The 13,260-nt window shown below is 42.5% G+C and overlaps 1 protein-coding gene across 1 annotated transcript in view; it reads left to right on the top strand.

Moving 5' to 3' along the window:
* Parp4 (poly(ADP-ribose) polymerase family member 4) overlaps nt 1-13,260 on the top strand; it is an 83,249-nt gene that overhangs the window by 5,744 nt on the left and 64,245 nt on the right. The window contains exons 2-8 of the mRNA XM_034498882.2: nt 1,563-1,695; nt 4,031-4,226; nt 5,547-5,610; nt 6,215-6,290; nt 7,363-7,473; nt 10,740-10,889; nt 12,539-12,676. Coding sequence (XP_034354773.1) covers nt 1,564-1,695; nt 4,031-4,226; nt 5,547-5,610; nt 6,215-6,290; nt 7,363-7,473; nt 10,740-10,889; nt 12,539-12,676 — 867 coding nt within the window. The 5' untranslated portion in view covers nt 1,563. The remainder of the gene's footprint in view (nt 1-1,562; nt 1,696-4,030; nt 4,227-5,546; nt 5,611-6,214; nt 6,291-7,362; nt 7,474-10,739; nt 10,890-12,538; nt 12,677-13,260) is intronic.

Here is a 13,260-nt window from a genome sequence, read left to right as displayed (position 1 = left end):
GAATTCTTAGAGTCATAAGATCGGCCATAAAAACTACAAAAAAAAAAAAAAAAAAGAAAGAAAGAAAGAAAGAAAGAAAGAAAGAAAAAAACCCATATATTAATATTGCTGCAAGCTGGGATAGTCATGCTAGTGTTGACTTTTGGATGGGCCTCAGGAGGACACTATGACAAATTACTATGGACTGAGGAGTTTGTTAGAAGTTTGTGAACAGAGAGATGAATGAGCAACACCATGCAAGGGGCTCCAGGCGAGCTCAGGCCCCAGCGCCAGACTGAGACCGCACGCCTTCTTTTTATACTTTTCGCCTGGGAGAAGCTGCACTACAAGAACCTGCAGCCAGGTCCGTGGTTTGCAGGAGGCAGGGAAGGGGGCAGGGAACAGAATGTGGCACCGCTCTGATGGACAGTCAGTAGACCCGTGTCCCTAATTTCCTTGTCAGTGATATTCACTTGGTATCTCAAGCTCAAGATTGGGTTACAAATTGTATAACAGGCCAGCTAGAGCTACATGAGAAAAAACTCTGTCTCAAAAATTTTGTGTGTGTGTGTGTGTGTCTGTGTCTCTGTGTGTCTGTGTATGACTTGAGAAAATGTCATAATGAAACCCATTATAATGCATAATTAAGATTATAATGCATAATTAAGATATAGTCATAAAAAGCATTTTAGGGGACTGGAGAAATGGCTTCCTAGTTAGGAATGTATCCTACTCTTATAGAGGAAACAAATTAATTCCATAACTCCAATGACAGGGCCTCACAAATGCCTGTAACATCTCTGACCTCCAAGGGCCACTGCACTTATATGTGTATACCTAATCCCATGAATACACATACACATCAGTAAAAATTTTTTAAATATTTCCCAAATGGAAAAATAACTCAAAAGCAAACAGACTAGCCCTACGGAGGGGGCTAGGAATGTAGCTCGATGACAGAATGTCTGAGCCCTGATGTTCCAACCTCAGCACTGTACATAAAGGTATAGAAATAAGTACATTGAAAATGTACTCATAGCCGGGCAGTGGTGGTACACGCTTTTAATCTCAGCACTTGGGAGGCAGAGGCAGGTGGATTTTTGAGTTCAAGGCCAGCCTGGTCTACAAAATGAGTTCCAGGACAGCCAGGACTACACAGAGAAACCCTGTCTTGAAAAACCAAAAAAAAAAAAAAAAAAAGAAAGAAAGAAAAGAAAATGTACTCATAATACTTATCCTGGAACTACAGGTGCAGCCCAATACTAGAGTGTGTGCTTGGCTTGCCCCACAATGGACGCAACTGCATCCAACCAACCACTGAAAGACAAATATGTTTTCTCTCATTTGTGTTTCCTAAATTTCATATAAAAACATAAAATCACACATGTATGTGTATGTATGTAATATATGTGTAAGTATGTAGAAGAAAAACTGTCTATCAGGACAAAAACAATATAAGGAGTGAGAAGGGCATGGGAAATGAGAGGGAATGTGTTCAATGTATAATATACACACAAATGAAGCTTAAACATCAAATAATGATGACAACAAGCCTGTGACTCAAAACTATTTTTTTCTTTCAGGATGACTTTGGGAATCTTTGCAAATTGTATATTCTGCTTGAGAGTTAAGTACTTACCTCGTCAGCAGAAGAAAAAGCTGCAAGCTGATATTAAGGAAAATGGCGGAAAGTTTTCCTTTTTATTAAACCCTCAGGTATTTCCAGATCTCCCCAGTTACTTTCTGATTAATAGGATGTGTTCAGGGAACAGTACTCATGGCTAGAGAGTAAGCAGAGAAGACTGGGCAGGAGAGAGTGTGAGAAGGCTGGAGACAGTGAGACATGGTCCTCTTAGGGAGACGCCAGAAGAAGCAGAGGATGCCAGAGCCCAGCCCAGCCCAGACTATTCTACTCTGGGCGTTTTGTAACATTGTCTCTGCCTTGTGAACTTGATCTTTAGGGCTTAGCCATAGATGTAAGTAGAATCCCAGAAGAGTGCCAGTTCTCAAAAGGGAAAAGTCATATTGTACCTATTTGCAAAAGGCACACTATCACTGGCCAGTAGGTCAGCTGGGCTCACAGTGGGGGCAGGAGTGTAGTATGAACTAATCTTCTATGACAGCTTACATCACAGGGGCTGAAGGAAGCTATTGCTTCTCAAGAGAATTGCAGCTCAAAACAGTTACATACAGAGTTTCACAAGTGGATGTAATCTTGAAAAATGTTAAGGCAATATCTTTTATTTAAAAAAAAAAGACAATATGGAAGTCTAAAGGCATTATGTCTGATATTATCTGACCTTGTCCTTAGTTTTTCCTTCTGTTGCTAGGTCTGATCCTGGCACCTCTCCCTGGGTCCATCCCAGGCACTAGCCATACTGAGCCTCATCTGTTCTGAGAGACAAGGTCAGCTCCAGCAGGGTATCATAAAGGAAATGTCCCATTCACCTCCAGTTCAGGCAGAACAGTACATGCTTCCATCACATGGGAGACTTCCCAGCCTCACCATATTCATGGGTGGATAAATAATCCACTTAAAAGTAGTAAGTAAGTTGCCTTCTGGGTGGCAAGTTGCCCATGGTCTCTAGTGATCAAGAAACTCTTATGTACTGTGTATGAGACTTTTGGACTCCTTCTTCCTTTTCCACTCCCCCTCCTCCTCCTCTTACCCCTTCCTTCCATTTCCCCTTCCCCTCCCCCTCCCCCTCCCCTCCCCCTCCCCCTCGCCCTCCCTCTCTTCCTCCTCTTCTTCTTCTTCTTCTTCTTCTTCTTCTTCTTCTTCTTCTTCTTCTTCTTCTTCTCCTTCTCCTTCTCCTTCTCCTTCTCCTTCTCCTTCTCCTTCTCCTTCTCCTTCTCCTTCCCCTTCCCCTTCCCCTTCCCCTTCCCCTTCCCCTTCCCCTTCCTCTTCTTCTTCTTCTTCTTCCCAATGTATATAAATGTTTGAAATGTGCAAAGGAGACACAAAGGTGTGGTAGCACATGTCTGTAATCCCAGCACTTGTAAGGCTGAGGCCAGACCAGGCTGGGCTACATAGTGAGAATGCAATAAAATGTAACAATAAGTAAGCATCTGTATGTATGTGTATATATATGGAATGAACTTAAAGATATGCTTTGTAAGTGGAAAAGCAAGCTTGAATAGTAATAGAGAAATACCTGTTGTCTACAAAGAAGAGCTCTAGAAAGATCTATGAGGAGCCGATCACAGTAGCACTGGGAGCAGCAGGCAGGGAGGATTAGCCAACAGCTATTACTGCTTTGTAAATGCTTATAACATGCATGCATTCTTTAGTCACACTGTAAAACTGGAGGCTGGGGTGTTGGCTCAATGAGTAAAGTGCTGGCCTCACCATCGTGAAGACCTGAGTTTGGACCCCCAGAACTCATTTAAATGAAGAAGCATGGTCTGTAATCCCTGAGCCCTCACCATGAAACAGGAGGTAGAAACAGAGGGATCCCTGGAACCTTTTGTAATGTCTGTGGCCAGTGACAAAGAAGAGACCCTATCTCAAAGTAGGTGGTGAAGACTGACACCCACTGTTGTCCTCTGACTTCCTCATGCACAGTGTGGCTTCTGTGCCACACTCATACAGACGAACAAACACATCACACACGTGCACATGTGTGTGCACCCCCAGTTTTTCAAAAACTAAATAGAACTACAAAGTAACAAAATAAATACCTTTTATACCTCCCTTTCTTGACATGTGTACATGATACTGTTCGCAGCATGGAGTACTTGGAAGCAACCTGTGATATAGACCACCCAGACGCGTAGTCTAATTGCTGTGGCTTAGAGCAGGGGATTAGCTCAGGGTAGAGTGCTTCCCTGGCAGGTCACAGCCCTAGGTTTGATTTAGAACTTGGAGATATGGATGGAACAGCCTGTTTGTTTGTTTGTTTGTTTGTTTTTAAGTTTTTCTAGAACTGTAAATTATAATATTTTTCAAAATTCTAGAAAAATTACTATGAACTACCTTAAAATAAAACCTATTGGGGTACAGATTAAAATGCTGTTCTTAAATTTTGCTTTTACTGCTGTTTATCCATAGTGCACACATGTCATCATAGACAGTGCTGATGTCCTGAGTCGGTGTCATCTGAACTCCATCCAAAAGAATGATGTCCAGATTGCAAACCCAGCATTCATACAGGACTCTGTCAGGCAGAGGAGACTCCTGGATGTGAAGAATTACGATCCTATGTCACCGGCTATGACAGCATCTTCAGCTGAGAAGAGTGGTTCTGGTGAGTGTATCCTGCCAACCACTTATGTCATACATGCTGTAATGGACATTTTGATGTGTCAGAGGTGTTACAGGAAAAAAAATGTCCAGAAATACTATAAATTAGCTATGTTTCATTTTACCTGAGAAACAAGAAACAAAGTCCTGTCGGTCGGTGGTGGTGCACGCCTTTAATCCCAGCACTTGGGAGGCAGAGGCAGGTGGATTTCTGAGTTTGAGGCCAGCCTGGTCTACAGAGTGAGTTCCAGGACAGCCAGGGCTACACAGAGAAACCCTGTCTCGAAAAACCACAAAAAAAAAAAAGAAAGAAAGAAAGAAAGAAAGAAAGAAAGAAAGAAAGAAAAAGAAACAAAGTCCTGAGGGATGACAGACCAACTTAGTAACAGATCGAGCTTTTTCTACTCTGGTCAGACTTAAAATGACTAGTAAATCCTGATGGTTTCATAATACTTGATGTACAGTCTTGAAAAACATTACATTTTAATTTATTTATTTTGCTTATGTGTGTGAATGCATGTCCCATGGTACACTTGTGAAGGTCAGAGGTCACCCTTGGGTATCATCCTGTGGAACGCTGTCCTCCTCCTTTCTGACAGGGCCTCTCAGTGGCATGGAGCTCACTAATTAGCCTGAGATGGCTGTCCAAGAAGCCCCACCTCCCCAGCACTGGGATTACAAGATGGCCCAGCCAATTTTCACCTTTGTACTCGGGTGCTGGGGATGAAACTCAGGTCCTCATGCCTGCAAAGCAAATGCTTCATTTACTAGCTGAGCAGCCCCAGCCTCGGGGTATAATTTTAACTAGGAATAGAATAATGCTTGATTTTTTTTTTTTAAAGTTATTACTGGGCTGGTAAGATAGTGTAGGAGATCCACTGGAGCCTAGGAGTCCATGGCCAGCTTGGGCAACATACTGAAATTTTCAACAAAAAATAAAATAAAATAAAATCAAAACAACAAAACAACAAAACAAAGCTGAGACTGAGAGTGCAGCTCAGCAATAGAATGTTTATCCAGAGTGCATAAGGTCCCAAGTTTGAGTCCCCAGAACACTGAAGGGGAGGGGAATTATATAGCAAATATCTGTATTTAAGAATCATAACAAGCCTGGCTGTGTTGGCACACCCCTTTAGTCCCAGTACTTGGGAGGCAGGTGGATCTCTGGGTTCCAGGCTAGCCTGGTCTACACAGTGAATTCTAGGGCAGCCAGAGATATACAGAGAAAACCTGTCTTGAAAAACAACCAAAAAAATAGCAGCTAGTATAACAATAATTAATTATAAGCCTTTGAATAGTCAGCAAGTTCTCCTTTTAATTCTAGAAGTGCAAACAGAAGATCTGCCTTCGGACAACACCCCAGAGAAGGAAAACAGCGAAGTCATTGAGTAAGCAAAATACTTTCATAACTTCAACCGTACTATTAAAACTGAAAATGATGTCAAGGGTGGGCAGGATGCTTGCTGTAAGCCAGCACCTGGGAGGCTGAGGCAGGGCTAAACCTCACTAAAGTAAAACCAAACAAGTAAAGGACAGGTGACGTGTTGGGCTTCTTTGTCTTGTAAAAGGACTTAACATAGCCCAGAAAGTACTGATGCCATTGCTAGGAGCCAGAGCCCCTACCAAGCACAGTGACCAGAGAAGATGGCAGTGTCTCTGCATCTGTCCTGCCCTCGACTCCCTGTGCACCCAAGGTTCTGGGCATGAGTGCTTTGGAATCACAAAGAATAGGGTGGAGATTTCCTTGATCATCCCTTACTGAATGCACAAGTTAAATAATCACAATCCACCCACAAATATGTAAAATGAGAAAATAATAGTTGATAAGTTAGTTATGCAGCAGATGAATCCAGCTCATAATCACAGTTGTTTTAGAATACCTAAGGAGGCACCGGAGACTCATGTACATAAGAAATTAGGGGGTCTCTTGGAAGGGTCTGTGTGGTCTAAAGTTCCATTTCAAACATAAATGTTTAATTATACAAATTTCAGGGTTTCTACAGAGAATGTTGAAATTCCTCCCGTACTTCAAGACTTTGAAGTTGTGAAATATAACATCTTGGAAAAAGTAAGAATCTGATTTCTACTTAGAGAAAATAAACTGAATGATTTCTGAAAGCATGTCCTTTTTGGTGACTTTTTTTTTTACTTGTTCATATTCTAAATATTACATATCCTGTAGCATGAGTTGGTTTACTCTTCAGAAAATGTTTGTTTAAATTTTTGCCTGGTGTGGTGGCTCATGTCTATTGTCCCAGCATTTAAGAATTCAAGCCAGAGGGTTCTGAGTTCAGGGACAATCCTAGCTATATAACAAAACCTCTTCTCAACTAACACCCAAAAGCTAAGTGAATTTTAACAGAAAGAAAACAAGTTTTTAGTGTTCTTAGTGAAGGTAGTTCATGCTCATAATATAATGTGTTTTGGGGAGTTGATTTTTGTTTTGTTTTTGTTTTTGAGACAGGATTTCATGGCTAGCCTCCAACTTACTACTAGTGGAAAATGACTTTGAACTCCTGATCCTCTTGCCTCTGCCTCCCAGATGCTGGGATCGCAGTGTGTACATCCAGTTTATGCAGCACTTGGGATCAGGGCTTCAGATGCTAAGCAAGCTCCAATCCATCCACTCATGACACATATTTAACAATATAAACATCAATATGGCTTTAGAGATGAACCTCTACCCTGTCATTTACAGCTTCTCATATTTGGACAGGATAGATTGACACCAAATATTTATGCCATGTTGAATTGTTCTTTTTACATTAAAGGGAAACTGGAAATTTTACTGGACAGTCATACAAATTAAAATCAACATTTGTCTTTGAAGGGGTGTCCCATTTATATTTCTAGATGTTTAAATAAAATATAAAATTTAAAGGGTATTTTTCTTTATAATAAGAAAAATGTGAAAAGTGACATATTATAAACACCGAGAAAATAATATACCAAAAGTATTGATAGTGATTATATCTCTGTGACAGAGTTTCAAGTGATTTTTATTCTCTTGATACTTGTGTGTTTTCTAAGAGGCTTCTCCAGATGAGCATGCATTGCTCCAGCATATCAGCAGCCTTTTCAGATGTGGAGTGTGGCTAGTCTTTAGAAGCTCTGCTTCTACAGTGTACCCTGTATTGCAGGTGGGAGTAGACCAAGGCCCCGAGACTGTGGTGGTGGAGCTGCAGAGCTCCCGGGACCCTGAGAGCTGCCCCTTTGTGATAGCAGCACACTTCCTCCTGGCTGACCAAAAGGTAACGAAGCGTCCCCTCTTCTGTCTTTCCCTCCTTCTCCTCTTCCTCCTCCATTTTGTCCTTTTTCTCTTCCATCTTTTCCTCTTTCTGTAGTGGGAAATTCCCGAAAGCTGTGAGGAGCTAAGGTGGGAGGAGTAAGGAGAGGAAGAGGAGGAGTAAAGAGAGGAAGAGAGAAGGGAGAGAGGAGAGAGAGATGTAGGAGGTGCCATGGATGACCACACATGTACCGGGAGCAGTCCTGGGTAACAACATATATCTAGGTTAGTTAATTGGGAAACACCTCTAATTGTATGGGCATATTGTTATTGAGCATTACAAACATACAAAGCCTTTGATTCATATTTAAGCATTAGAGTCTCATTTCCTACTGGGCTGTGTGGATGGCGAGATGGTCTGGGCTCAGACCAGCTTTGTGGAAACAGTGTGGAAGATTGGCAGAGCCATCTCCCACGCTGGCATTTCGCGGGTGGCAAGGCCGGTGTCTCTGGCCACCTGAGCCGATGGCCTGAGCTGAGCAGCAGCTGTACTGCCTCCCTCGTGGCCACAGCCCTAGGCTAGTCGGGAACATGGCAGCTGATTTTAAAAAGCCAGATTGAATGCTGCCGATTTAAAATATCTCCTGAAACATCTTTCTCTTCCATCTTTTCCCCCTCCTCTTTGTTTTCATCCTTTATTCCTTTTATTTCTCTTTCTCTCTCTTTTTAATGAGATAGAGGGTCACACTATGTATTCCAGGCTGCCTCAAACATGGCAGTCTTCCTCCATAGGCCTGCCTAGTATTACAATTACTGGCATAAGCCACACACCTGCCTCACACCAGATTCTTCCCTGTGATTCCCCCATGACAGTTCTGACACTGCTGTGCATGGGAAGTCCTTGGGTCTCATGGTCATAGAATGCTGGAGACCACAAGGATGGCTTTGCAGAAGCCATAGCCTTTGTCCTATTTCAGTGTCAAGTATGGGCCCCGTTGTGATCTAAAACAATTCTGAAATAAAAATTAATCCAAAGCAACTGCCTAAATGTTAAAGTATGCAACAGGCAACACCCACCAGGGTGTCTTCTCACACAGATATTCAGCTTTATAGATCTACTGTAGCCAAAAACAGCAGCTGGTAAGACACTGAGTCCATTGTTCAATGAGAGAGGTCCTCACACAGATCCACACAGGCTCTGGAAGCTTCTCATCTTGCTCCTAGTCCAGATGTCACTCAGATGTACAAGCAACACACTCACATCAAACTGAGATCTGAGAAGCCTGGACCCTCAGGAGCTTGGATTCTTCATCACATAGGTTCCAGATGGCCATGGAGATGTACTCAGTTCTATGCCACTCTCAAGAAAGGCCAAAGTTTTGGTTTCTATCACCCATCACTGAAGTCCTAATCTCTGTGCAGTTTAGCAGAGATGTTGCTACAATTACAGCTGACTGTGTTTGGAGAGGTGGAAGGCCTGCATTCTGAAACTGGTCTTACTCTCTAGCCTCAGCCTCTCCTGAGGGATTACACGTCTACACTAATGGCCAGCTTTACAGCTGACTTTTATCAGGTTTCCATGGGAATGGATCTAGAACCTTTGTCCAGGGACAGATTTTCCCGGGTAGGAGATATTTAACCTTGGGCCCCAGAATATGTGACTATTTCATTATTTGGATAAAAAGAAAACTAAAAATCAAATTGAAAACCATGGTAGATTGTGTTATATGTTTAAAAAAGAGTAACAGTGCACATAGTCCATACTGGTGCACCCTGGTTACTTCCCATCCTTAGCAAGCTCAGTCCTGAGCACTGCAGTGGAGGCTCGCTGTCCACCCCCCAGGAGTACGCCTCACCTAGCAGCAGTGAGAAGTGTTCTGACAGAGTTTCCTCCTGCTTGCCCTGCTTCATGAGGCCGTCAGGGTAGAAATCTCCAAAAAGTTCCATCACTTAGCAAAATGTCAGAAATAATAAGCTGGTAAAAACAAAAAAACTGGGGCCAAGGAGACAGCTCAGGGCCTGGTGCTCGCTTCTTATTCAGAGGAACTGAATTAGATTCTCAGCATCCATTTTTAACAATTGAAAAAAAAAAAAAAAAGAAAGAAAGAAAAGAAAAGCTTTCTTCTCAGAGATAGAAGTCTTGCATAGCAGGTTTGAGGTTTCTGTGGTTCTCTGGCAATGGGACAATTAAATCCAAATTCTAGCATCTACCTTTTAAATGGAATGACATGGGTGTATACTTTTATTTCTATAAGTTTCAGAGATAACCTGCAGTGAACAGTCTATGAGGGTGACATCTTCCTTAGCTGACCACAGAGTCAGGACTAGCCAACATCTAGGGGACGCCAGGACTCCCAAGTGGGCAAATCTCCCTCTGTTGCCTGGGGTCAATGAAAGTCAAGTTGCTCACTGTCATGGGATGGGTGTCCAAGAAGAGCCGGGCGTCTCCGCTGCAGGAGGAGCATGTGCCTTTCACATCTTTGCCTGACACAGAGCTTTTCTTCCTCTTCCTGCTGGAAGCTCATGTCGTTTTGACTGATGCCCAGCAGTTGTCCCCAGCAGTACTGTCCTGTATGAGGTCTTTTTCTCTCCTTCCCTGACTTTGATTGACCTTCTACATTTTCAAAGAGGAGTAGAATGCCAGTCTTCAAAGTTCATTAAACCAGCGTACAAAGACTCTGCAGGCTCTGCCCGAGTGCTAGGATGAACACTTTGCTCTCCTATAAGGAGTCTTTTCTCTCTGTTCTGCCCACTCTGGCTGTTACCTCTCTTAACTCCAGCTTTAAAGGCTGTCTTTGTAAAAAAAAAAAAAAAAAAAAAAAAAAAAAAAAAAAAAAAAAAAAAAAAGAATGATTTAAGTATTCCTTTTCTATAGCTGTGATAAAAACACCATGAACATGGCAATCTATAGAAGGGAGGGGTCTTATCATAGTGTCAGGAAAGTGTGGCAGCCGGCAAGCAAGAGCTCCTGTCTCAAAAAAAAAAAAAAAAAAAAAAAAAAAAAAGTACTGGAAATGAGTGAATAAGATGTTTGAAATTGGAAACAAAGCCTACCCTGCCCCATGATGCATGTCCCACAGTAAGGCCACCCCTCTAAGTCACCTCAAAAAACACCACCAACACCTAGAAGCCACGTCCTGCCATTAGGGCCCATGGGAGATATTTTCATTCACACCATCATAGAAACCCTTAAGAAACATCTGAACACCTTCATGACAGGATGTAGGTATTCACTGAAGATTAGTATGTTAATAAGTTAACTGTGTCTTTTCTGTGTGGTGCAATTCCCAGACTAGAAGAGAGAGCACTGGGAAGCAAACCGCCGAAGGTGCCATTGAATATTATGAAGGTTACGTGGAAGACCTGAAGAGACAAGGATTTCTGCTCCAAGAACACTTTACGACTGAAGCAACACAGTTAGCCTCTGAGAAACTGCAGGCAGTAAGCTGGCTTTGATACAATGTGTCCTGCTGGCTGAGTTTGGAGGTGTGCTGTGTGACTGTTGTTTGGTTTGGTCTGTTGTTTTAGATAGTCTCTCACTGTAGTCCAGGATGGCATCTAACTCAGACAGACAACCTGCTTCAGCCTCCTAACTGCCGAGATTCTAGATGGGTACAACCATACCCAGATGGTTGATTTTTTTTCTTTCCTTAAAAACAAACAAACAAACAAACAAAAACAAAACTAGGGTCTTACCGTGTAACTCTGGCTGGCTTAGATCACATTATGTCAACCAGGTTAGCCTTAAATTCACAGAGATTCATCTGCCATCTGCCTCTGTTTCCTGGGTGCTGTGGTTAAAGGCATTTGGTCCCGTGCCCAGCAATTTGAATATATTTTTTAGTTATTTTGTATGTATGGATGTTTTGCCTGTATGTCTGTCTGTGCATTATATGTACTGACAGAGGCCTAAAGAGGGCATCACATTCTCTGGAACTGGAATTACAAACGGTTATAAGCCGATGTGTAGGTGCTGGGAATCAAACCCATATCCTCCTGAAGGGCAGTACTTACTCTTAACCACTGAGCCATCTCTCTAGTGTTCTTTCAATATTTTTAATAGAAATAATTTTTTGGTAAGGTATGGTGGCTTACACTTATAATCCAAGCACATTGAAGGTTGAGTTGAGAGGATCTGGGGTTCAAGTTTATCCAAACTTAGTATGTTTGAAGCCAGCCTGGGTTTCATGAAACCCTGTCTCAAAGGAAATACTGTCTTTATTTAAAAAAAAATAAAAAGATAATAAAAACAAAACCTGGCAGAGGAGAAGGAAAGCTCAGAAAAATAAAAACTTGAAGACATGACACTGGACAGAGAGATGTGTTACAAGCCACAGATGTCTTCTTTATCTCAACAACAAACTCACAGCTTTGGAAGAGTTCCCTATAGTCTTGGCTGATTCCAGGTTTCTTAACTCATACTGCATGTGCTTAATACTACTGATGGGCCCGAATCTTATAAAGTGAGAAAAGACAAGGGAAAGAATAAAATGGAAGTGATAGGAGAGGGGGCACTTACAGGGTTAGCAACAGAGAGGGATGATGGCTAGGAAGCCCAGAGGAGAAAGGAGCCCTTAGTATACCAGCTGCCTAGACTCTTGTGTAGCTGTCACAAGATTCACAAGGCTAAAAACTTTATCAAGTTTATTTGGCTCCCATCTGGTACCTTGAAGGTATAAGTCCCATGGCACTGGCATCTTGTTGAAGGTCTACAGTGAGGCCAAGCTGCCAGCATTTGAACCTTGAGGGACACTCAAGCCATTCCTAGCCGTAGTGCCTGGCTATGGGTGTGGGTGCCTCTCTTGGGCTATGTTTTTTTTTCCTCATGCTTTGTTTCTGAGTCTATTCTGTTACGTTTGTTTGGTTAGTTGGTTAGTTGATTAGTTGCTTGGTTGGTTGTTGGTTGGTTGGTTGGTTGGATGGTTGCTTGCTTGTTTGCTTGCAAGGTTGGAAATGGAGCCCAGGGTCTCAGATACACTAGGCAAGTGTTCCACTATTGACCTACACCTGTCCAGCTCCTGTGTCAGTTCTGCACAAAGCCCTCATAAGGAATTTTCTTGGCAGTGATTCTCTGTCACTTTGTGTTTCAGTTGCTTTTGGAGGAGGTCATAAGTTCAGGCACCCTGAGCCAGGAGGTGGTCAACTTGCTGGAGGTGATCTGGACAGAAGCTCTGGGCCACCTGGAGCACACGCTTCTTAAGCCAGTGAACAGCATAAGCCTGAACGACGTAAGTACTTAGCTACCCAACTCCTGACCTGCTTCACAGCATCTCCTTCAGCCTTTCACCTTCTCGCTGTCTTAGGGAAGGCAGGCCTGCTTCTAAGACACCAGGACATGACTGAGTAGTCATATGAAAATAATTCAGGGAGTGTTCCCCTTGTGGAGTGAAGCTGATTGTTTCAGGGAGAAGCAAACTTCCTGCGATTAGGTCCATAATGTACTCGAATAATGAGGAACATGGCCCTGGTTTGATGTTGACATTACTCTACGGTTCCCTGTAAAAAGCACATCTCCTACAGTTCCATTTGTATTCCCATCCATTTGTGTACCTAGGTGTTCATGTGTATAGAAATACGATGCTGCATTTTTCTTCAGTGGCGTGGCCACTGACAAATTGCCCGTGATCCAGTGAGTAACCCTTGGTAAACTCAGTAAGCTATTTAAGAAATAACCTTCTAACAGTCCTTCCACTTCCCTGAAGCACGTCCCTAGGGACTAAGCCTTCAAACATGGGCCTTAGAAACACAGTCAAGACCCAAACTAACAGGATTGAAATGGTGAAAGAGTTAATAAAAGATATTCTATTTCTTT

The sequence above is a fragment of the Arvicanthis niloticus genome, chromosome 3 (assembly GCF_011762505.2).
Source record: "Arvicanthis niloticus isolate mArvNil1 chromosome 3, mArvNil1.pat.X, whole genome shotgun sequence".
Taxonomy (NCBI): domain Eukaryota; kingdom Metazoa; phylum Chordata; class Mammalia; order Rodentia; family Muridae; genus Arvicanthis; species Arvicanthis niloticus.
This window is presented reverse-complemented; position numbering and strand designations above follow the sequence as displayed.